Source organism: Acartia tonsa, chromosome 8 (genome assembly GCF_053477335.1).
Source record: "Acartia tonsa isolate MP-2025a chromosome 8, ASM5347733v1, whole genome shotgun sequence".
In the NCBI taxonomy this organism is placed as follows: Eukaryota; Metazoa; Arthropoda; class Copepoda; order Calanoida; family Acartiidae; genus Acartia; species Acartia tonsa.
The window spans coordinates 32,956,373-32,982,225 of NC_137267.1; the positions used below are offsets into that span (position 1 = coordinate 32,956,373).

At 31.3% G+C, this 25,853-nt stretch overlaps 1 protein-coding gene across 1 annotated transcript; it reads right to left on the reverse strand.

Moving 5' to 3' along the window:
• Window positions 1-1,625: 1,625 nt before the first annotated feature.
• LOC145325513 (rhodopsin-like) lies at window positions 1,626-14,903 on the reverse strand. Its single transcript, XM_080168492.1, has 13 exons — window positions 14,791-14,903; window positions 13,676-13,771; window positions 11,763-11,860; window positions 10,739-10,800; window positions 9,142-9,206; window positions 8,434-8,540; window positions 7,799-7,934; window positions 7,056-7,127; window positions 6,391-6,474; window positions 5,828-5,920; window positions 3,545-3,636; window positions 2,656-2,712; window positions 1,626-2,256 (listed from the first exon to the last, which is right to left on the reverse strand). Exons 1-13 carry the CDS (start codon window positions 14,884-14,886, stop codon window positions 1,740-1,742), a joined length of 1,575 nt encoding a protein of 524 aa, XP_080024618.1. The 5' UTR covers window positions 14,887-14,903; the 3' UTR covers window positions 1,626-1,739.
• Window positions 14,904-25,853: the final 10,950 nt, after the last annotated feature.

Genomic DNA, 25,853 nt, shown 5'->3' on the forward strand with positions numbered 1-25,853 from the left:
CATACGGACTTTCTGGTAAAGGCTATATAGTTGCTACGCTTTCTGGATGGTACCTATTTGTTACAGTATTCATCATTCAAAGTTTGAAATCGATAAGACTATTTCAACATGACTAAATTAACGATTGGGCTAATCATTATGTAAGACCCAAATTATAGAAAAGCTTCGCCTTTATCAAGTTGAAATAATAACCAGGTTTAATCACATATACAAGTAAGTTTATGTATTTTACATCACCTTTTTGAAATATTGAAAGAATGTATGACTTTCAAAGACTAATTAGATTTATGTTATGAAATTCTTTAATTCCAAAATTTTATCAAAAACTGAATAATTAGATAACTTTTTAAAAATTTATTGCATTTAATTACACCATGAACTGACAATTACACTTTGATGATAAGTGGACCATTAACACACTCTTTATCCCCCCCCCCCCCCCGCCCCGACAAAACTATAAACTCTGGCCGTGACGCTCGGCACCATTGCCTGCCTAGCCGCAGCGCTCGGATCCTAGCCTGCCTAGCCGCGGTCGCTCGGCTCCCTAGCCTATAACCTAACCTAACCTAAAATATTTGTTCTCTGCCAGAGTCATAGTTCTGTCGGTGTGTGGGAGAGGGGGGGGGGGGGGTTGATATAAAAATTTTCAAAATTGAAAAAAATACTTCTAAGAGAATAACGCCCTTATTTTAGTTTAAAGTAAGTACGGGATAAATAAAAAATATACTATAATAGTATTTCATCTATATAGACAGCTTTCCGTGGATAGTAAAATGAAAAATTATAAGATTAATTACTGATATTACGAGAGCCCGGGCCAGCCAAACTAATATCAATTTTATGATTTTTCATATTATCATTCGTGGAAAAATGTTTATATTATGATATAATACATGATTTGTATGTCTAAGAACCGGTTCTAAACCATCGGATATTAATCGGTTTCGAATCTATACTGGACTGTAAACACAGGAGAGGTTTTGTGATTCACTTGTTGGTTAAACACTTTATACTTTTACTTAAAAACAATTTATCTAATTCTATTGGTTGAAATGCATTCTGGTTTATGAAAGATTTAATTGAGTTTTCAATTTTAATTATTTGAAAATGAGATTATAAAATTTAAATAGGTAGTTACATTAAGTTTGAAGTATGTAATTGTTTATTTTGGAATTATGAAACTTCTTTATTTGAGCAGGAGATAATTAAAATTCTCCAAATATGTTTTACAATGTAATTCTAAATGTATAGACTTGAATAAAAAAGTATATTATATGATTTCAAACATTTGATATTCAGATGTAGCATTTTATTGTTTTCAACTAAACCAGAGGCGTGCAGAAGGGATATATCCACCCCCCGGAAAAACTACACTACTCCATAACCTTAGGGGGTGTGAAAACAATTCACCAATACATTTTTTAAGAACCTTTTGTTTGTCTTTTTGTCTAACAGCATGTAGTCTGAAGAAACTTCCATATGCCTGACCAAATGAAATATTTTTTTTAGCAATTTACATCAAAACACTATAAGGCTCACACTCACTTGACGAAAAATATATCCCCTTTTGCTTTATGTAATCCTCCCCCCCCCCCCCCCTACACTCCCCTCGATTTTCTCCAGGTAAATCGCTGTGCATGCCACTGAAATAAACTTAAAATAGAGTAATTATTTTTTAAAGAACTACCCTTTAACACATAGTTATTATAAGATGTAAAGTTTTTAAAAGAGCACTAAAATTAAACTGGAGTACAATCTGAACATATTCTGACCCGCGCTCCTTTCATCTTTGACTGGCAAGAGTGGGCACTCACATCTATAATCCGCAGCATTTTATCCGGGGACTTTGTCGGGGAACATATAATAACCATTTTACTGCTGTCCGACACCAAAAATTCGTCATTTTCACCATTTTGGACGGCGGCGGATGAATATTTTACCAAATGGCCTCTGGAGGCGGGGTAATTGTTTATCAGTTTGGGGAAGGAATGGTGCTTCAAGATTGGGGGTCTGGCTTTGCTGGATTTCGCGCCATTTTCATTTTCCCGCGCATTTTGTAGCTTCGAAGTAGAGCATTTCTGGCTATGTAATGATGGAGAAGTGGTTTTTACAGAGGAGTATTGGAAGGTGCTCTGGACGAAAGGGGAGGGTGGTCCCTGTGTAGTTTCCCTGTAGTTTGCCTGAGTGTTTGGGGAGCTACACCCTCCCTGTTGGGTCTCCATTTCTATGTTCTCAATTCGACGCTGCTTGCTGATACTGAAAAAATATTTATTTTCTTAATTTTTATGAAAGAAAACATCAGAAAAAATGCTAAAAGACGCAGATAAAATTTGAATTCACAGATAACCAGCAAATTAGTTTCCAAAGATCACAAAGCTCTATCATTTATTCCCTTTGGCAACATATAGTTATTCCTTTACAAGTAAGTGGTTAGAATGAGTTCCAGGGCTCGACAGCCGCACACAAGCCTCAAATTCAAACCCGCTTGTGTGCCAAAAAAAATAATTCAGAAAAGAAGAATTGTCTGTTAAGGAACAGGTTTAGCTATCCAGCTGATATTTAAAGGTATGAAATAACGCAGCTGCCGAGCCCTGAAAATAACACATTTATGGTGTCTTACATTCAACTTAGAATTAATAGACCAATATTTCTTACCTTAAGCTTCGAATAGATTTTGTTAAGCTTCTTCTTATTGAAGTTATCCTCATACTCCTAAATAATATAATAACTGAAATGCTATATGACAGATAAATTTATGTACATCTTCCATGATCCAACAAATCAGAATTTACTAAAAGTCCCAAAAGTTGTTAAGTCAACGAATAAGAAAAAAGTGTTATAAAACTTTGGGAACTAGTGTAATAAACAGCTAATTGTCCCCTCTCTAGCTCTCTCTGGCCAATATTAACCAATCTTTTATATTTGTGTACCTATTGATTTGCTCAATTTTGAAACTTATGAAAGTTGAATTATATATATCTTCAAAATGAATAGATACTAATAACTAAAAAAAAACCTAATTAGATGTTTTTTTTATATTTATTCAAATTTAGTTAATAAGTTTTCAGGTAAATGTTTATATAATTGATCTTTATTTTGCTGACTATGTTATATATATATAATGTATCATAATTAAATGGTTTTTTTTTAAATTTTAACAAAATTATTCATTTGTATGTGTAGAAGGAAACAGACCTAAACTTTTATTTTTTGATTATCCTATTGGTTGTATCAGAAAACCAGAAAATGAATCAATCACCCAATAAATTTCAAAGGCTGTATACTTTAAAAACTAAATGTTAAAAAAATAATGATTCATTTTAAAAATCCGCTAGATTAGAACTAGTTCTAAGCCGTAATGAAAAATCATACATTGTATCCTATCACAGAAAATTTTCCACATATAATAAAAAATAATAAATTTATTCCTGTTTCGTTGGCCCAGGATTGTAGCCCCTCTGGGACAAAAAAACTGTAATTACTCTTTAAAGTTTTATTGTCCGCGGAAAATTGTTTATAATATAATGCGTCGAATAGCTATTACCTGCTTGTTGGACTGTTATCAGTAATTGATGGAGGACTAAGACCCAATGTTGAGGATAACCAGGGCAGACGCTTGTGGATTGTAGACATTATCTAATTTAAATATAACATCATCGGATTTTCACTTAATTCCAGCTTATACCAATAATGAAATTAATTCGGAAAAAAATCCCGAAACCTATACGTGTTTTTCAGCTGTCGTTTGGGGGCAACACATCGCAAAATTGACGACCTTTCCATTTGCCCCCCAAATATTATTTTATATTTATTTCGCTTGTTGGTTATACCTTATTCCTGACTTAATTTACTATATTAGATATTTATTTTATGACACACTTAACAAAAAAATAATAATAACAGTATTATAATACAGGTATTAAATATTCATAGAGAAACAATGCAATTGATTATGAATAAATATTAAGGATAAACAACCAAAAACAATAAAAATGAATATGAATAAAATTAAGATTTATGTACACTGTATGTACAGTGTCAAAGGACTAAATTGGGTGTAAAGTAAACCCGTTTGGGTGCAATTTCGATGACGGGTAAGAAAATTCCGAAGATAGAAATGACGCAAATGAGAACAAAAGATACGCAAATTTCGATCTCAATTTTCATGTTTTTTTAAAAATGCAATATATAATAATAACTATTAAAACAATTTTCAAGCATAACTTTTATCTTATTAGGCTAACAATTAAATAAGAAAAATATGTTTACCATATGCAATTTGTGATCAAACACCTAATTGAAAAAAAATGCAAGACATAGCTTTTATTTTAAGAAAGACTAGGGGCAACGCCCACTAGAAGCCTCTAGGTGTTCCTAAGGTGGGATGGGGATAAGTTAACTTCCCTTCTACTTTTTAATTTGAGTTTTAATATGGAATATTAAAAAAAAAGATTGGGGGGGGGGGGCATTTTAAATTGGGAAGGTTTAGATACGCTCTCCCAATTTAGTTAAAAACCTTCCCTGTACCTAAAAAAAAGCTTAATTGCACTGGAAAACCAAACAGATGTCATTTTTTTTTTAAATGAAAAATTGGCGCATTTGTATAAACACTCGTAGACTATCAATATTACGCAAATAAAGGGGGAACGAAAAAGAGCGGGGGGGAGAACAAGTTTTAAGAATTCCTAAATATATAATAACCCAATCTTCCTTCATCGCAATTTCACCCTATTGATGAAAGCTGCAAGTGGAAATTATGTCAGAGTATAACAATGGTATATGTCACCATCTTTTTCATTTTCAACTTTAAACCGTCATTAAATTACCTATAACAGGGACAATTATGTCCAAAAGTAGGACAAAAATGAAAAGTTATCCAGCAATAATAATAATATACATTTCTTGTATGGTATTACTGACAGCTTTTGCGGATAGAAAAATGAAAAATAAAAGTATTTTTTCCTGTTATGACATGGGTTAATTTCAAGATTTATTATGGAAAATTATTCTTATTACGACTTACAAAACGCACATAATAGACGTTTATAACCGCCTCTGTTAAAGAGTAACTTCGCTTTTTTTTACAAGTATTTATAGTTTGTATTTTATCTTGCATATATCAACTATTAAAGCTATATGCTTCTATGAAATATAAGAACTCTCGCTTTAAGTATTTTCTAAATTTAATAAAGTTTGCACTTTTAGGTTCAAAGCGGGGTAATGTTCTGTTTTTATGCTTTTTATAATAGACAAAAAAAATAGAAGAAAAAACAAGTAAATTTAGTTTGAACATTAAAAATCTTCTTCTATTAAATGAAATATCTCTTTTAAGAGAGTTTAACTTAGGTCCGGGAGTTGGTTTACACCTATTTTATCATCTTATTTATGTTAATGTTAAACTAATCATAAGTGCAAGGATTTTGGGTTATTAAGATCTTTAAAACGGCCTGTGATGAAGCCACTCTGTGTATGCTACTCAATTATGTACTTTCACTTACAAATACGAAACAAGGATTAAAACAACCATAAAATAAAGTTGTACTGTAAAAAAAGATTTAATAAACATTTGATAAGTGCCGTGCGAATGTGTGTGTCGACATCCCCCTACCTTCCCATTCTTTCAGTCAAATCAAGGCTCACATTTCCTGGCAAATGTTTGTGCACGCAACTGCTTCTAATGCCAATTTCATAAATTAAAGATATTTCAAATCTAGTGTAAAAATTCAAATAATTGCAATGGCCCATATACTTCACTTTTTAGTCATATGGAAAAATGACAAAAAAAATCTTTATGTAGCGTAGCTAATATACAATTACAATTTATTACCTGTTTGTTCATGTAAAAATATATGAAAGGGTTCCAAAGAGTGGCAGATTTGGCCAGGTAAAGGGGGAAAACTGTCATCAATGGATGGACATACTAAAATTTAAAAAAAACAATAAATTTAAAATTCAAAATGAATATTGGGTATAAATTATTAATTGACTGTGGATTCAGAAAAGGTTTATCAGGTTTAATACCATTTTGTTGATGAAAAATATCATTTCATATTGGTGATATATGAAATATGACAAAGTGAGTTATAGAGCAGGTGTTCAGTGGTCATAAAAAATAGAGAGAAAAAAGAGAAAAATACACATATCTCTTTTATAGCATGAACGACATACTGACGTACACAGTAAGTCATATAGAAAAGGGAATCTTCATAAAACAAAATCAGCAGTTTATCTCAAATATTTGCTGAGAAAATAAAATTTCCTCCATGACACCACTAAAATATTCTAGTTGCCCTTCTATTTAAATATAAGCTCTTTTGTAATTGTTGAAAATTGTAAGTTTCTGTGCATTAAAAGTTGTCGCAAATATAGGACTTAGGTATTGAATATTACCTTGCTAAACCCTAAGACTCCCGCCATAGATTGAACAGCGTAGGGGCCCCAACAAAACAGAAACATAACCACTAACACTTTTACCTAAAATTTATATTATTTTTAACATAAATACAAATAATATTTCAAAATTGATGATAAATATATTAAAACAAGGATGACAACATCAATAAGTAGTGAAGCACAAGAAATCATGAAGTGGACAAACGTAAAGATATTCGAAAAAGAAAAGAGACACTAGGCAAAAACTCAAAGTAGATCATGTAAACTTATGTCTTTTGAAGCATGACAAATATATATGCAGAAAAGGTTATGTATAGACTATATGTGCTTTTATCTTAGGAATCTCCATTGAAAATGTCTATCTTAATAGCAGCCGAGTAAAATCTCATTTTCTCACTAGCGTTAGGGGCTGACTGACTGACGGACTTACAAAGTGAATTATGGTGTAGCTTTGCTACTAATAATATATTTTAAAGTTTTAAACATTTGCACATTTAGTTTGAAATTTAAAGAAACAAATTATTGTATTTAAAGCAGTTTGACTGTTGAGTAGCATTTGATAAAAAGAAAATGAGTAACGGTGGTTTGAAGAATCGTGAAAAATTGTAAGAAATAAAGATTCTTTATGTAAGCTTTTGATAATAAATTACAATATAACTTACCATTCTTAAAACTTCAGCCTCTCTTTTAAAAGCAGAGGATTGTATTAGCCGTGAAGAAAACTTAGTTCTTGCCTAGAAAAATAAAGAATAATTAGATTATATTTTATGTATGTAGTAATACAACGTCTTGTACTTCAATTTATTTATCGTTTTGTTGAAAGTTTCATGCTTTCGCAATCGTCAGAAATGTAGAATGATACTAATGATTTTACAACATAATTAGATGATTTTGAAAAAAATAGGAGATTTGTGAACATATTTAATTTTTCAAAAAAAATAATTAGATTATATATGTATATCTATCTGTCTTATATGTGATACAAAGTCTGTCTGTCTGTCTTTTCATGAAAGATTAACTTAAATTAGTAAACTTTAAATACTATCCTATCCTATACCTCCCTCCAAGAGGCGCAGCCACTAGAGGCAAGGGGATAAGCAAGTAGATCTTCATACGGGAGGAAGTATGTAATAATTATACCATTAAAAAGGTATAATAAATTTGATACCTATTATATGTATACAACTTTTCTACGTGTCAAAACCTTTTTAGGAAGATATGTGGGAAACTTCTTATGGTAAAAAATTATGTAACTTTTAAACAAAATTAATCAGGGCTCGGCAGCAGCGCCTAAGCCTCAAATTCAAATCAGCTTGTGCCCAAAAAAAACTTTCTGCAAAAGTGCGGCTGACGCGCGTCTGCCGAGACCTTAAATTATTAATCATGAATCAAATAATTGTCTTACCCTTCTCATAAAAGTGAGAATCTTAGCAGAGCAGATAATGATTACAGACAAGGGAAGAAAGAATCCAATAGCAAATAGAAAAATATTGTAATCACGGTTCTTGCCTTCTGCTGACCAAACAGGTGCACAGCTCATTCTAAAAAAAAAAACTCTAATCAATTTCCAAATATATAAAGTAGTTAGGATTTTTTTGTCTGGAACTTAATATCTCAATTACCACTAAACCTGTATGGTTCTCCTTTACAACGAAGCTTCTTATAGGTCCAGGAAAGGTTTAGGACTATTTTGGGGGAGGGCATCTTAACCCTCCCAAGAAAAATCGCCCCTATAAGAAATTATATCCCCCACACCCCATTCCCTCAAGTGCTCCTACATGCATTTAGGGGGCGTAATAATATATCATTCAAACTAAATCGCAAATAACTATATATCAACGAATTACGTGTCTAAGAAAATGGTTTCGATGGGAAATGAGTGATTTACAAAAAAAAAGTTTTTTATATGTTTATTGATTAGGAGAATTCATTTACACAAAAAAAAAATTTCTGTCAGCTGAGTAAATTCTTTTTGGCCCCTAGACAGACAGACAAAGTAAGTTACAGAGTAGCTAGGCTATTGTAAAAATAAACTTTTACCTGTTAGTTTCCACCCCAAATTTACCCCAATTGAAGAGTGGGGGCACAGACACCCCTATCCCAGCCATCCAAACTAGAATCAGTACAAACCAGAACCGCAATTTCATCTAAATATTTAAAATAAATAAATAAACAAGAAACATATTCTCCATTAGTAACGCAATTCGTGATATTCAATTTATAAAATTCCATTATTAACAAGAAATTACAAGACACTGACGAACGGAAACACTCTTATAGTTAAAGAGTAGCTACGCTAGAAGCTTTCAATAGTGCCAATAAAAAATGACGTCATAGTGACCTACCATTGGTTAATTAAAATGTATAATGGCCTGCCATTGGTAATTTTGTCTGTGTATTGGACTATCATTGGTCATTTTTTACAGGCAAAAATGACGCCATAGTGACCTACACTTGGTCAATTAAAATGTATACTAGCCTGCTATTGGTAATATAGTCTGTATATTGGACTATCATTGGTCATTTGTATGGTATGACGTCATTTTTTACAGGCAAAAATGACGCCATAGTGACCTACCATTGGTCAATTAAAATGTATAATGGCCTGCCATTGGTAATTTTGTCTGTGTACTTTACTATATCATTGGTTATTTGTATTGTATGGTGTCATTTTTTACAGGCATTATAAAAATCTTCGCTGCGTTACTTAAAATTCGCAAATCAGCAAAGCTTGTATAAAATCATAACCTGACAGTGTATGGTCCAACATCTGTAGAAAGAAATGGCAGCTAAATTGTAAATTGTTACCATTCCTAGTAAAAAATAGTTCATTTTAATCTATTAAACGCTCTCAGTATGGTGCAAGATATTTTGTAAATAAAGTAAGTTTAAACAGGTAAAAATTGACCCTTTAACCCATGGCTATTCCTTCATACTGGAGGAATGAACTGACCAATAAGATATATAAGTTTTCCGGAATTTTAAAGTTAGGGGGAGATTTGAAATCTGCATCAAATTTTGAGGATTTTTTATAAAATTCGTTTTTTCTATAATTCTTTATCTAAAAGCGGAAATGCAATTTTAGTTAATTAATTTTGGCATCTGTGATTGGTGGATTTAAAAAATCTGCGCTCTGATTGGATGGCGTACATCATTCAACCAATTAGAACGCAGGTAGTTTAAAAAACACCTATCCTATTGGTCAAAATTAATTAACTTAAAATGCATTTCCGCTTTTAAATAAAGAATTATTCAAAAAACGAATTTTATAAAAAATCCTCAAAATTTGATGCAGATTTCAAATCTCCCCCTAACATTAAAATTCCGGAAAACTTATATATCTTACTGACCAATAAGTGATGTCCAAAATTTTATATTTTTTAGCTTGTTATAAATTCTAAGAAATTTTACTTTTAAATTGCATTTCTCAAGTAAGAAAAATAAGATAAAAACTCCAGAAAAGTTTTATTTAGATATTTTTCCATAGAATTCATTTCAAACTCTGAAAAATTTAGAGAAAAAACAAGAAAAAATATGTCCACAGTAGTAAAGTTTTTTTCATATAAGGTTTGAACAAGTAAAATAATAAGTAAAAATGATGGAAAAGAATAATAAAAAAATAGAGTAGAAAATTGAAGAATGATAAAAAGAAACAAGCATTACTGAAGAACAGACAAGCACAAACAATATTAAGTAGCTTCGCTACTAAAAAAAAAGGAATGTAATTTTCCTTTCTTGAAAACTGTTCAATTTTTATTTTTGGGTAAAATATTTTTTGTATGTTGAGTTTTTAAATAATGTATATGAAACATTATATCTATTCTTTTAGTGAAAAGGGGATGCCATAAAGTTAAAACTAAAATTTCAACCTATACCCCCCTCTCAAAAAAATCAAAAAATAATTCTAAAAAAACGTACCTTAAATATAAACAAACTAGTACACAATTAATCTCATGTATGTATTTTTAGTAGCAAAGCTAACCTAAAATTAGGGTCAGTCCGTCCGTCCGCGACGGTTAGCTCTTTTCGTTAGTTTTCATATAGATTTCAAACTTTGCATGATAATTCCTATAATAGTTAGGTACGCCTAGTAACTCTATGATCGTTACCAGAAAGTCCATACGTCAAAACTTGATGATTCCTTATAACTTTTTAAACAATATTTTTTGTATGATATTATTGTCCTATTTATCTAATTTATCGAATACTGATTCCTAGGAGACCAAGGTACAATGTAACAGGTGTTAATGATATTTTGTCCAACCGCATAAAGAGCTTCGTTTTTATGGATTTTGTCATTCTTGTTTAATGAATTATCTGCATATGATTAATGAAATATAATTACCTAATGAAGTGAGAATAAAAGCAGTTATTTCACAATATACTTCTGGCAACATCCATCCTCCGCTAAAAAACAGAAATTGTATTTCAAAATGTCTTTCTGTCTGTCTATCAATCTGTCATCTATCTGGCTGTGTGTGTGTCTATCTGTCTGTAATTATGTCTGTCTATCTGTCTGTCTGTCTGTCTATCTATCTTCTTATCTTTCTATCTATCTATCTATCTATCTATCTATCTATCTATCTATCTATCTATCTATCTATCTATCTATCTATCTATCTATCTATCTATCTATCTATCTATCTATCTATCTATCTATCTATCTATCTATCTATCTATCTATCTATCTATCTATCTATCTATCTATCTATCTATCTATCTATCTATCTATCTATCTATCTATCTATCTATCTATCTATCTATCTATCTATCTATCTATCTATCTATCTATCTATCTATCTATCTATCTATCTATCTATCTATCTATCTATCTATCTATCTATCTATCTATCTATCTATCTATCTATCTATCTATCTATCTATCTATCTATCTATCTATCTATCTATCTATCTATCTATCTATCTATCTATCTATCTATCTATCTATCTATCTATCTATCTATCTATCTATCTATCTATCTATCTATCTATCTATCTATCTATCTATCTATCTATCTATCTATCTATCTATCTATCTATCTATCTATCTATCTATCTATCTATCTATCTATCTATCTATCTATCTATCTATCTATCTATCTATCTATCTATCTATCTATCTATCTATCTATCTATCTATCTATCTATCTATCTATCTATCTATCTATCTATCTATCTATCTATCTATCTATCTATCTATCTATCTATCTATCTATCTATCTATCTATCTATCTATCTATCTATATATATATCTATCTATCTATCTATCTATCTATCTATCTATCTATCTATCTATCTATCTATCTATCTATCTATATATATATCTATCTATCTATCTATCTATCTATCTATCTATCTATCTATAATACTTGTAAGACGCTGTGAAATCCATAGGAATACCAACGGCCAGACATATTGTATCCGCAACAATGAGGCTCAGGAGCAGGCGGTAGAAATCAGTTTTCAGCTAAACAAATACAGATTAATTAACCAAGGTTTTTTTGTTCATTGATATCTTTAACAAATAGCATTTATGGACATGCAAAACCACATCCTATAGTGGTGAAACTACAGGGAGGGAGGGGATTTTGGAAAGTAAATTACACTAGTACCCAAAGATTTATCAAATGTTTTCTTATTAGATGGCTAAAAAAACTAACATTAAATTTTGATTAGATTGTTTATTAAGCTGATTTTCCAAACCTTATTCATTTAACCAATAGTTTTAAACTATAGAAGGGGTATTTTTTCAACATGCATTGGGGATGTACATACATTTATCGTCCGTTATCTTATCCATTAATCTAAGAAGAAATTATTGTGAAAGAGATAGAAAAATCCATAGAGAGAGAGAAAGAGTGAATATTTTGTATTACAGAAGGACAAACAGACATTATCATTTATATGGCTATGCTACTCAAAAATTTGAAATGACGCAACTTAAAATAAAAATTATGAAATTTTGAAGGAGAAAAACAGTTGAAGCTTTCAATAACAAAAATTCTGTTCTATATAAACTTTTGATTAAATCTATTAATTAATTCTTATAAAGTAATTTAACTCTTTTCCCGATAAGTCCTTCATTAATCTGTCTATAAATTTTAAAACTTTTCCTTATAAAATTTGTGGTACATTACACAATAAAACATTGCTAGAATCCAACATACAAAAAAACATGTTTAAATGCTCCTAGCGGCAAAACGATACAATGTACAGGTTATGTTTGCACCTTGCTTTTACTGACCCACAAATAATCTGGAATTGCTTGGACAATACTACTAAATGCACAACAATCTCGCAGCGGACATAAAAAAGTCTTATTCTATGCATGTTACTGTATCAGCCGTTTGGCCGCTAATAGCCTTTAACTTTTTTATGTTCGATTTTGGCAACATTTACTGTGAAATAAACCCAAGGATGCCCATGAGGGGGTGAGGGGTATTTACTCCCCCCCCCCCCCCTAAAAAACTGTAAAAGTTTCCGAAAATTTTAGCTTTTTGCGCCTTAGTTCGAAGCCTTTATATTGGATTTTATTTATAACCCAAATATTTGAGAGGGGTAATAATCATTTACTCACCCCCAATTAAAAAAGCTTGAACGTCCTTGAATGAACCCGCAGTAGTTGTAAAGAAAAGTTTGGAAATCAATAGAAATATTAATGAAAAGATTATCTGAAAAAAGCAGTTAACGAACTTTATAAGATCGTACTATTCTGAGAAAAATTTGAAGGAAAAAAACATTTATTTGGATTTTCATCTGGTTTCATAAAGCTTTCATGAAACAACAAGGATGACAACATCCAGAAGAAGCGAAACACAAAGAAATTAGACAATCGGACAAAGTTTGTTATAGAGCAGTTGTTCAGTGGTCATAAAAAAGAAAGAAAAGAGAGAGAATATGTAAATATTCAGTATAAAATCACGAAACATTGCTATATAGTAAATAAATTTGTCTTTGGACCGACGGACAAAGATTATTTACCGGATTCTCTTTTGTAAAAAATAACAGTCAAAAAAAAAGGATATTCCCTCCAGACAAAGGTAATTATAGAGTAACAGCAATGATTCATTAAAAAAAGCTATTTTGATTAGAACAATAAACTGTAACTTTACAAAGTGTCTCAAAAATCAGCCATGTGACGCCATAAAAATGAGGGATTATCCATCTCTTTTTTTAGAAGTTTTCTTTCCCCTTTTCTCATCTCCCTCATTTTTTATGACATTTGATAACTGGTACACTTTGTAAAGTTACCAATAAATATTTCTCAATTAACATTATATACCTTTCTCTCTGTAAGCAGAATATGAATTAGAAAAATATTTGCGAAGCCTCCAATAATTCCGATGCTGAGCAAATAAACACAGCAGATTGTATACACCTAAAAATATAGAAAATTTGACTCGCGGCAATAAACCGGTTTGGATACATTTCATCCCAGTGACTTTGGTCGGACAGGAGGGAATGTAAAATTATAGCTAGATGAGAATATCAAAACAATTAGACGATGCTTTCACACAAAGTGCCTACCGAGCACTGATACCCCCCCTCCCCCTCCCTCTTAAATAATTGGAAAACGTTAGGGGAAATTTTTAGTTTTCCTTTTCCTTCTGATGTATTTGTGATTATATATTTATCTAGACCATACACAGGAATAGTTATTTCTCGCATCGTATTATAAACGGCTTTCCGCGGATATAGAATGTACAATTATAAGATTAAAACTAGTTTATTAGCCCCGAGGTGCCGAAGGAATAGGTTGTAAATTTATTTAACTGTCAATGGCCAGCTTATACCAACAACCAAAAAATTTCGAGAAATCACGAGACCTATACGTGAATTTCAGCTGTTTTTGGGGGGCAACAATTTGACAATCAAAATTGACAACCGTTTTATCTGCCCCCCAAATATCATTTTAGATTTATTATTCCTAGTCAATGGATGGTTCCTATATGTGAAATAATTATAATAGTTATTTCTCGCATCGTATTATAAACGGCTTTCCGCGGATATAGAATGTACAATTATAAGATTAATACTAGTTTTTTTAGCCCCAAGGTGCCGAAGAATATAATACGATGCTAGACATAGTTTTTTCGTATGGATGAGAACCGGTTCCTATCCACCGGATTTGAATGAATACGAGAATAGTTATTTCTCGTATCGTATTATAAACGGCTTTCCGCGGATATAGAATGTACAATTATAAGATTAAAACTAGTTTTTTTAGCCCCGTAGTGCCGAAGGCACCGGCTAAAAAAACTAGTTTTAATCTTATGATTGTACATTTCTATATTCGTAGAAAACTGGATATAATACGATGCTAGACATAGTTTTTTCGTATGGATGAGAACCGGTTCCTATCCACCGGATTCGAATGAATACGAGAAAACCACTTACCCAATTAGGAATGGGATTCTCAGTATCTAGAATATTGTCATCTGTTGAATTAAGAAAAGGAAGGCTCAAAAATTGTTCTGGTAAAAGCTCGTCCATGACTTCTTTAATTTGGTTTTCCTAAAAAATAAAATAAAATGAATAACATTTTAATAATAAGTAAATAATACCTCATAAGAGCATTTTAAAGTGTAAACAATACTCTATATAAAATAGTTAGCGGTTATGCCCCTAGAGTCCTATAGAAGAGCAGGAAGGGGAAAGTCTAACCACTCCCCCCTCACCCCGAACTTTCAATTTTAGTTTTTAAAAGGAAAAGCAAATACATTTGAGGGAGAGTCATTTTTTCAATAGGCAATTTCAATGTTAGTACTCACCTAAAATAGTTACAAACCTTTCCAAGACCTATGAGAAGCTACACTGTAAAGGAGAACCATATTAGTTCAGCAGTTAGCGAGATACTTCGGTACTCACAGACATGCACAGATCCTGTTACTTTTACTTAAAGATTGCTTACATATATGTATATAATTGACAAAGCCATCAAAACCAGCCATAACATATATGACACATATGATAGATTTAGACACAATAAAAATCCATAAAAAATGTACTTAAAATATTAAGTTCAATAACATTTAGTTATGAAATTTATTTTTATTGCAGGACTAAAGATATCTTTAAAAATTTAGTTGTTTCTTAAATTTAAAAAAAAAATTAAAATTAGTAGTCTTTTGTGTGTATTTTCAGCGTCTATGGTATATAGTCTGACAGCTACGTTCTCACTAACCACTGAAGACTAAGTTTAAAACTATTTTTTGATAATACTTAAAGCATGTTAAAATAGAATATGTTATTTCCTTAACTGTCATAAACACATTTCTACTCAATGACACCCAGAGAGACAAATCTGTATAGTTATGAAATCTGTATATCTAGGCTTATTTGGGCAGTGTCTATTATAAAAGTATCTGACAAAAGTGGTTGTTAATTGGTGTGGGGTTTATACACCTCCTTTATACTTAATATCGATAAAATTCGCCTTACCCCTTTATCAACATTTATTGTTAAGTAGATATGCCTCAAGACAATAGACAATAAAAAGATGTACATCCCAATGTATATCAATCACCCTACAGCAGATTAAGATTGTTGGTTGAAAAGTTTAAACACTTTCAATTTGGAACCAATCAATAAATATTCGATAAAAGTACCTAAGGTTTTTGAGCCAACCATTTTTTAAAGTTTATGTATCAGTATAATTTACAGACCAATGTCCCCTCCCTCCCTAAGTCTTAGGCACTTTAGAGTGAAATATCTGGAGACTTTAAAATAATGTGTGTGTGGGGGTGGGGTGGGGTGGGTGGGTCGGTTGTTATTTGTAAACAAAAGGGATTCTACTACTTTCTGTTGCAATTAAATTTTAAGTCAGTATTAAATTTCACTGCTTTGTAACAAATCTGGAATACTGAATTACTAATCCCCCCATTCCTAAAAAAACAGGGAGGGAGTGGACATTAGACTGTAAATTTTACTGGTCCCCAAAGTTCTCTCAATCGTTTGAATTGAAACTTTGGTGACTTTGTTCTTAGTAGCAGTGTCAAAACTTTTTCACCAATAATTTTGATGTATAGAAAGGGTAATTTTGTTTATAATAATTGAGGGTGTGCAATAATATATTGTTCATTTTCTTAACCCTTTATATCCAGGGAGTAAGGGAGGGGACAATGGATCGAATATTCAATTTTTAGGACTCTCAGACTTTGGGGACTGGCTTAAAGGGAACATGCAAGAATTTAGCAGTTTCTAACTAATCTTGGGGATCAATTATGAATGACGTCACGCAAAATCATGCATAATCCCGCGGCAAACTAGCGCGTCAACAAAAAGATAAACAATAACAAGCAGACGAAAACAATAACAAGCAGACAGAATATTTGATTTTGAAAATTATTTTGTAAATTGAATCATTACATTTTTTATATCTAATTCTTGTTTAATGTTAATTCATTCCGATTAGTGCGTTGTAGAAAGAAATTATATTAAGATTATTAGTTATTATGAGCAAAGCCTTCCTATAATTAGGTCCCGCACATTTGTACGTCCGTAACGGTTAGCTCTTTTCGTTACTTTAGACATGTTAGATGTTTCTTATTGATTTAATGTAAAGGCAAAAGTTTTTTGTCTTTAGCTTAATATTTCTGTAATTAATGATCCGATTAATTTCCAAATTTTAGGGAAAATTCACGAAGTCCTGAGTTGTTCAAGGTTTGTTTATCATTAAAATCTCAAGATGGTGTTATTTTATTAAAAGCGAAGCTTTTCTATAATTAGGGTCGGTCCGTCCGTCCATCCGTCCGTACGTCCGTAACGGATAGCTTTTTTCGTTAATTTAGACATGTTAGAATTGTCCTATTAATTTCAAATTTTGCATGGTGATTCCTTTAGTAGTTAGGTACGATTTAGAAAGCGTCGCAACTCTATAATCATTACCAAAATGTCCGTACGTCCATTTTAAACATGTTGATTTTTCTACTTTTTTAAATAGTTTTTTTCGTTAATTTAGGCATGTTAGAATTGTCCTATCGATTTCAAATTTTGCATGGTGATTCCTTTAGTAGTTAGGTACGAGTTAGAAAGCGTAGCAACTCTATAATCATTACCAAAATGTCCGTTCGTCCATTTTAAACATTTTGATTTTTTTTTACATTTTTAACAACAAATTTGTATGTGACCTAATTATCCGATTGGTCTGATTTTTGGTGTACTGATTCCTGGGACAACAAAGTACAATATTATAAGCGAAGCAACTCTATAATCAAGTCCTAAAAATGTAAGTATGTCCATAATCATTATCCTGTATCAAGCAGTTTTTCAACAAATTTACTTACAATTTTGCTTTGACCCTTATACATTCGCATTCTGATTATTCAGTTCTGACATTATACAAGTGTTAATGTCCGTTTGTCCTACCGTTTCAGAGCTTCGCTTTTATGGATGTTGTCATCCTTGTTTTTCTGTCCTGGATGCTAGGAGCGCAGCTACCAGTTATCCTAAGATATGTTACTTAAACCTTAAGATCTTTAAAATTAAGATGTACTTATGTTCTCAACTTTTTTATTTATGTAGTATGAAATTTTGACGCAAGGTATCTCATTTTTATTTCGTTAAATGAAATAACTTGAGTTAAAAGTTCTGCAGGAAGGTAATTGTTTTAGTAAGTCTTGTAATATAATTATTTAAAGGCTTTTTCATGTCTAAGCTTTTTAATAAATACAATAAAAAAATTGGGTAAAAGATGTTGTAAAAGTAAAATGCTATGTTTCCTTAATTTTCCGAAGTTTAATTAATAACAATTATGGAAATGAATTGTAAACAAGGGTTTTGATCTCTAGAATCAAAGGCTTGTAGTAAAGCATCAGTTTAAGGATGGTGCATTTCGATTTAAAAACAATTCAAAAAGTCAAAAATTCCACTAAAGGTTTCTATATTGCAAATACTTGTTTTATCTGGAACCTTAAAGGGTCACAACTATAAAATTGAATTAACTGCCCATTGTCCCCTCCCTTACTCCCTGCTTTATATCCCTGCCTATTCCTATATGATCAACTGAAAATTAATTTTTCCCTAATTTCCGAAGTTGTACAGCAGATAACCCAACTATTGCAAACGCTATTTTCAGCTACATCATCATTAATTTAAAAATAAATAATAAGACGAGTTATTATACATTCAAAATTTAAATTTTTCAAATTAAGATTTTTTTGAAGTTTGAATTGAAGCTTTTTTAGCTAGTATTAAATATTGAGATAGGATGAGGTTGCTAGGTACACAATCGGAAACTCAAATTCAGCTGATCTCCTGTATAGTACAAACAGGAATAAAGAGATATATCTGTCAAAAAAATAAAAGTTAAGTATAAAAGGAGAAAACTACTTTAAAAATGTTCTTAATGTGTAAATGTAAAATATGATTTTTACTTGTTTGGTTGGAAGACAACTATTGGTCAAATGAATGGATATTATTCTTTAAAATGGTTACATTTATGCCCTTAAGGTTGAAAGAATTATTTGAATATATATCATGTTGAGTATTGAATTTCATGAAATTATTCTAATGAATTCAAAAAACTAATGCAAAGACAAATTTATAGAAACGTGATACACATTACTCATTACTCATTGTTCGCATTTTTAAAAACGTTTATGGCGTTATGTTTTACTAGCGGTTTCAGCCCTAGCATCTAGGGGCTCTTCTGTATTCAAAGGATGAAAAGACTTTAATCCTTGTAAAAAAGAAACAGAATGTCTGTCTGTCTGTATTGAAGAATCATGTTAACCACTGATCCGATATGGTTCTCCTTTACAATGTATCTTCTCTCTCGTAGGTCCTGGGAAAGTTTATAACTATTTTGGAGGAGGGTACCACCATCTTTTCTTGAGAAAACGCCATAGGAAAAAATGTCTCCCCACAAAAATATTTCTTTGTAAAACTAAAATTGAAAATATGGGGGAGGTCGACTTTCCCTTCATTGTGGGTTGTGAGATCTAAACGGACAAACAACCTTACTACCTTAAAGAGTATGTATAAATTTACTTTTCCTGCAGACAAAACAAAAGTCTTTTAATTACTAACTCTAAACTCAAGGGCCTCTTTCCGGTCGTAATCCTTCCATATTGTTAAAATTAAGTAAATATTAAAAACAGTGTGCTGCATGAACAATTGTAACTTTTAAAAAAGATAATTAATGAATGGTAACACTATTCCGGCTATTTTTCTTCCTTCTTATTGCTAGAGTTCCTAGATGCTTCGGACACAGCCGCTAGTTCTTAATAAATCATCGTGTACCTTATTCATAATTTTACAGTTAAAAAATATTATTTTTACTTTATTTATATCATTTTTATTTTATGGCAATTAAATGAGGCACATTGTATGTAGATGTATCTTTTTCCCTCTAACCTTTCTATATATTATTTTTAAATCTGAAATAATACTATTAATAAATTATTAATTACTAGTACATCAGTAATCAGATTTAATTAATCTTTCTGATATTTAGATATCATGTACAATGTTCTCCTCTGCTATTAAAGAAAATGCTGCTTTAGGGATTATTTTTTTAAGCCGCAGCCGTTTTTTTCTTGTCATAACTGGTCAATTGAGGCCAGTGCTACTCTATAATTTTCTGTCAGTCATTTGCCCGATTGGCTGCCGAGCAATTTTGTCGCTTGTGTGTCATCTTTAACTAGATCGACAAAAAAAACGTAGTCAAAAACATTTTTTATATAGAAATTCATTATCTTTGAACTTTAGGTATCAAAACACACACATATACATACTTTTTTATTTAATTTTTTAATTCTATTTAATTCCTCTTATAGGAAAGCGGACCATTTTGAGTCCCCCTCTCTTATTTTTAAATATTTCTAAATATTTTGTATAGGCTAGTTTGAGTTAGGGTTTCATTTGCCTTACAGAGAAACAAGGATGACAGCATCCATAAAAGCGAAGCGCTGAAACGGTAGGACAAACGGACATTAACATTTGTATAGTGTCAGAACTGAATAACCAGAATATAAATGTATGAAAGTCGATGCAAAATTGTAAGTAAATTTGTTGAAAAACTGCTTGATATAGAATAATGTTTATGGACATACTTACATTTTAGGACTTAATTATAGAGTTGATTTGCTTATAATAATGTACTTTGTTGTCCCAGGAATCAGCATACAAAAAATCAGATCAATCGGATAATTAGATCATATAAAAATTTGTTGTTAAAAAAGTAAAAAATCAACATGTTTAAAATGGACGTACGGACATTTTGGTAATGATTATAGAGTTGCTACGCTTTCTAAATCGTACCTAATTACTGCAGGAATCACCGTACAAAGTTTGAAATCGATAGGACAATTTTAACATGCCTAAATTAACGAAAAAAACACTTAGCAAAATTGACGAGCTTTTTATCTGCCTCCAAATTATTATTTTTTATTTATTTCGCTCGTTGGCTATACCTTATTCCTAAAATCAATTATTCTTTTGCATTAGTTATTTAGTAAAGGTTGTAAAGAACTACCAGGAAATGAAAACTGATTTTAATTATTTCTATGAAAGAAACCTTTTTGATATCAATCATACAAGGCCTCACAACGATAGGATAATGGAAGATGAATTAATAAATGTAATAAGTATAGTTGTATAACCCAAACAAATACCCGGCTCCTTTCTTGGGGAATTTTTTCATCTTCTGGCAAACTTCTTTCTGCTTTTTTTTTGGCGACTTTGCTGCGATAATATTTACGACTTTACTGACTGATATTCACAGACCCAATTAAAAGTTGGCACTGGGTTATTTAACATATTGTTATTTAACTATTGTTTTAATCTTATGATAACTTGTTAATTATTTCTGCACTACTTATGCACCTGATTGTCATTGTTAAATCATATTTTCATCTAATCCTCATAGTAAAGTAACAGGATCTCTGTCTGTTTGTGCTTCCCTAAGGATCTCATCAATCACTGAACTGATATGGTTCTCCTTTACAATGTAGCTTCTCATAGGTCCTTGGAAGGTTTATAACTATTTTGGGGAAGGGTACCACCAACCTCCTAAGAGAAATCGCCCCTATAGGCCTCTAGGGGGTGAAACCACTAGGAAAATAAAATGTGACCAAGGACGTTTGAATAAAATTGATAGATGGTTTAGAATGACTGCAGATTCTGACAGGTATTGTTGTCAGCTTTTCTGTCTATTTGTCAAGTTAAAAAACAAGAAAATCAAATGTTGACATAAATTGACCGCTTGTCAATATGTCAATAAAGAAAAAAACAAGGATGATAACGTCCATTATAGCGGAGCTCAACAAACAAATAAAGTATATTATTAATTAGGATAGCTTTAAATAATTGGTAAAGATGTACTAGCGTCTTTAAACCTAGCTAATTACATGGTGCCCGGTCGTACTAGAAATCTCTAATAAAAAATGATAGCCTCGTAAAATAAAAATTGATGTAAAATATCTTAAAATCAACATGTTTAATACTTTTTGTTATTACACATTATAGAGTTGCCACGCTTTCCCAATTACCTGGTTTAGGAATGAATTATCACACAAAGCTTTTCAAATATAACACATAGATTCCTTATATGTATTTTTCCGTTGTCAAAAAAATATGTTTATCATATTTAACTCGCAATATTTGTGCAAATATGTGTATTTATTTATATAATTAAATATTCCTAACATCTTGACGTGAAGAATTTCATATTTGTTGCTTTAAAAGTTATATTTATATAATATATTACACATAATTTCTATGATTATTAAAACTAATACAAATATCGGCGCGTTCGCTTAAAGTATCATATAGAGCCCTGATACCTCCCCTCCTTTATTTTTAAAAATAATTGAAAACAAGACGGAATTATTGTTTATTCCTTTAGTTCTCGTTAGGTTAGGTTATATTGTGGACTTAGAAGACCTGAAGTGTTAGGACATCCCGAAGGGGTTAGGGATAGGAAAAAATAATCACCTTCATTTATTCTTATTTTTTTTTAAATAAGGGAAAAGTTTTATGAGTGATTAACCGAAACTATGGGTGAAAGCACAAAAATATCTATTCACAATTTTTGGAAATAGCTTAAATAGAAAAAAGCATTAATAGTGAATTTATTCATTTTCTAGGCGTCTGTCAATCAACAACTGACGGCCCTGATCGCGAATTTATGCATAATTTATCGATTGCAAACCCGGTATGACAAAAAAACATACAAATAGGGTTATATCTTAGATTATCTAATTACTAAAATAAATTATGAAACACTTAGCCAGAGGCGTGCACCGGGTTCACGCTAAGCCCAGCAATTCAGCTGTAGCTAACAACTGAATTTAAAAAAAAATATTTGCTAATTTAGGGGATTTTTGGGGGCAACGCTTCGTAGTAACGGCGATCTTTATATCTAACCCCAAACATTAGGGGTTTTTTTTATTTCACTTGTCATTACAGCAATTATTATTTTGACATAATCTTAAAACATAAAATTGAAAACTTGGATCATTTAGAAAACTTAGTTGCGGGTTTCTTCGTAGTTTCACAATAGCTTTTGATAGGTAATTTTTAGGTTAGGTTAGGTAAATGTTAATGATTGCCCTGCAGGGTTAAACCCCCTTAAGAGTTACTGACTTTTATTTAAAATGCTTGTACTCATTTTAAATAAAAACAATATTCAAAAAGTTACGATATTATAATCAGGCATCTAACTTGATTTAATAACAGCATTAAGGTTAACAAAGAAGAAATGGTTTGATGAGAAACAAGGATGACAACATACGTGGAGAAGAAGGATAACAAATCAGTCAGAAAATACAGACAAACGAACATAAACAAATAAAGAGAACTAACCCATTAAATAATATTTAGAATTTTGAACAATATTCCGTAAAAATATATCCCAAAATTATTTAGATACATGATGCTTAATATGGATAATGTGAGACTTTTAACATTATACCTAATGATTCCAGGAAACCATATTCCAAAAATGAAGTAAATAAGATAATCATATCTAAAAGTTTGAAATCGTTATGACAATTTAAACATGCCTAAAGATTGGCTTTCCGTTACAGGCCGACACTAATTATAAAAAAGCTTCACTTTTAATATGTAAATACAAAAGTGTTTATGAACTTTTTTTCATTTTAAGATTTTTTTAACATTAACCAAATTATAAAATCCAACCTTTTAAGTAGATAAAAATAAAACCAGCTCCACCTTTGATGGAAAATAGAGACAAACTGAAAATTCTCCGCCGAATTTCTGAGAGCAAACGTGTTGAATCTCCGTGTGTGTCTGTCTGTCTCCGGGAGAAAATTTGGGAAATACCTTCAAAGTCTCTGAGAAGAAATATATAAAGAGGAAGCAAGTACATACCAGTAAGGCTTTCAAACAGATGAATATCCGCTGAATTAGAGCAGCTTCTCAGCCATATTGAAGAATCATGTACAGCATCGTATTACAGACAATTTTCCACGAATATTAAAATAAAAATCATAAAACTGATACCAGTTTTATATGTTTTTATTTTTATTATCCGCGGAAAGCTCTTCATAATACGATGCGATAAATAACTTTTTTCTCTCAATTTTTTCTTTCTTCGGTTGTTAATATCAAAATTGCACTTTTTCAACAATTCTATAATGGAAAGAAGAATGATGTTTATCTGTCTGTCTGAAGGTCTGAAGATCTCGGCAACCACCGAACCGATTGGGCAATAATTTCAGAGAATATACCTGTTAGTCATACATACAGGTGTGATAATCAGGGGTTTATAGCAGGGATCTTCAGGGGATAAGACAATGGCATATATATTGATGTACATCCCCAATGATAATACACAAAATTACCCCTTCTGTATATTACAATTAGTGGTTAAAACGTTTGGACACTCAACTAAATGAACCAACCAATCCAAGTTTTCTAAAAGTTTCCAAAGTTGTTGAGCCAACGAATATTAAGAAAACGTTTTTGAAAAAATTTGGGACTAGTGTATAATAAACAGCCCAAAGAAACCTACTCTCATATAATCAACACATTGGAATGTGTTGCACAATATTCAAGGAGGAAGGGGACTATGGGTTGTTTATTACAATAGTCTCCAATGTTTAAAAATAACATTTTCTAATTCGTTGGCTCATCAATTTTGGGAAATCTTATTAAATTTTGATTGGTTGGTTCAATAAGTTTAGTGACCAAGACCTTCTTTTAGTTTTTTTGCGGCGAGTAATATTATAGATTATAGAGGAGATTCGTTTATAGCATGGTACTTTTGTTGTACTAGGTATGAGTATTCTAAAAATAAGATGAATAGGATAATTGTATCACATGAAAAATTGTTGTAAAAAATCAGCTAAATGGACGTACGGACATTCTAGTAACAATTATAGAGTTGATACGCTTTCTAAATTGTACCTGTTTCCCCCATCATCATGGAAAGTTTGAAAACGATAAGACAATTCTAACATGCCTAGATTAACGAAAAGATCTAACCGTTACAGAAAGACCGACCATAAATATAGAAAAGCTTTGCATTTAAAAGTTAAATATTTGATTCACAACATTTTGTTGTGAGGGCTGGCGTAAGTGGGGTCCCTCCCTAATCGATTTATTCAACAAAAATACTATAGGAAGGGAACCTATTTGTAACTTTTATGACCAAATAGTTATTTATCGCATCGTATTATAAACAGTTTGTCGTGGATATAAAAATGTGTGCCAATTAAAAGATTGTACTGTTTTTTAGCTCCGAGATCCCAAAGGCACAGGCTAAACAATTGGTTTTAATCTTATGATTGTAAACTTTTATATTCGGAGAAAACTGGATATAATACGATGCTAGACATAATTTTTCAGTATGGCTAAGAACCTGTTCTAATCCACCTAATGTTAAACTGTTTCGAAGCTAAACAGGAAAATAACTATCTTATGAAAAGGTATTCTGAGATACCTGACATAAAATTTGACAGAATGATAAACTAATCAATCATTCCATCATTTGCTACAATGCTCTGTAACACGTAACAATAACATGGCGCCCTTTCGGGTACCTTAGCTTCACGATCACCTGTTGAACATCAAGTTTTTCAGAAAAATTAACAAAATACTACCCACATTTTTACTGCAATCTTTTTAATGTTATTTTTCTGCAAAGTTTATATCTTTATTTGAAATACACCAAAAAGTCTTAAAGGTAGGAGAAAACCTACTGAAATACAAATAAATATTTTTAATACTAATGAATTGAGACGCCTAGCGGCAAAAAAATCAACTATATATAATGTATATGAAGTGACTAAATGCGAAATCGTTAAAGCTTAATTTCAAGGGAAATATTGGAACCAGGAGCTAATGACGTTAAAAATGGTTCCTGCGGCTACTCTATAAGGTCTGGAACATTAATAGGTAGAGTAGGGGGAATGCCTTGGCTCAAAACAGGCGCAACTCATTACCATGCACAGTTAGGGCTTCTCAGACATAGATCGTGCAATCAAAGAGTTGGT

Bases quoted from the DNA above. Each gene is read 5' to 3' on its own strand.
- LOC145325513 (XM_080168492.1), bottom strand. From the start codon at position 14,886: ATGGACGAGCTTTTACCAGAACAATTTTTGAGCCTTCCTTTTCTTAAT. The intron at 11,861-13,675 runs GTATATAATGTT...GTATTTGTTTAG, and splicing joins TTCTGCTTACAGAGAGAAAG to CTGAAAACTGATTTCTACCG. The intron at 7,128-7,798 runs GTAAGACAATTA...TTATTTTTCTAG, and splicing joins TTCTCACTTTTATGAGAAGG to GCAAGAACTAAGTTTTCTTC.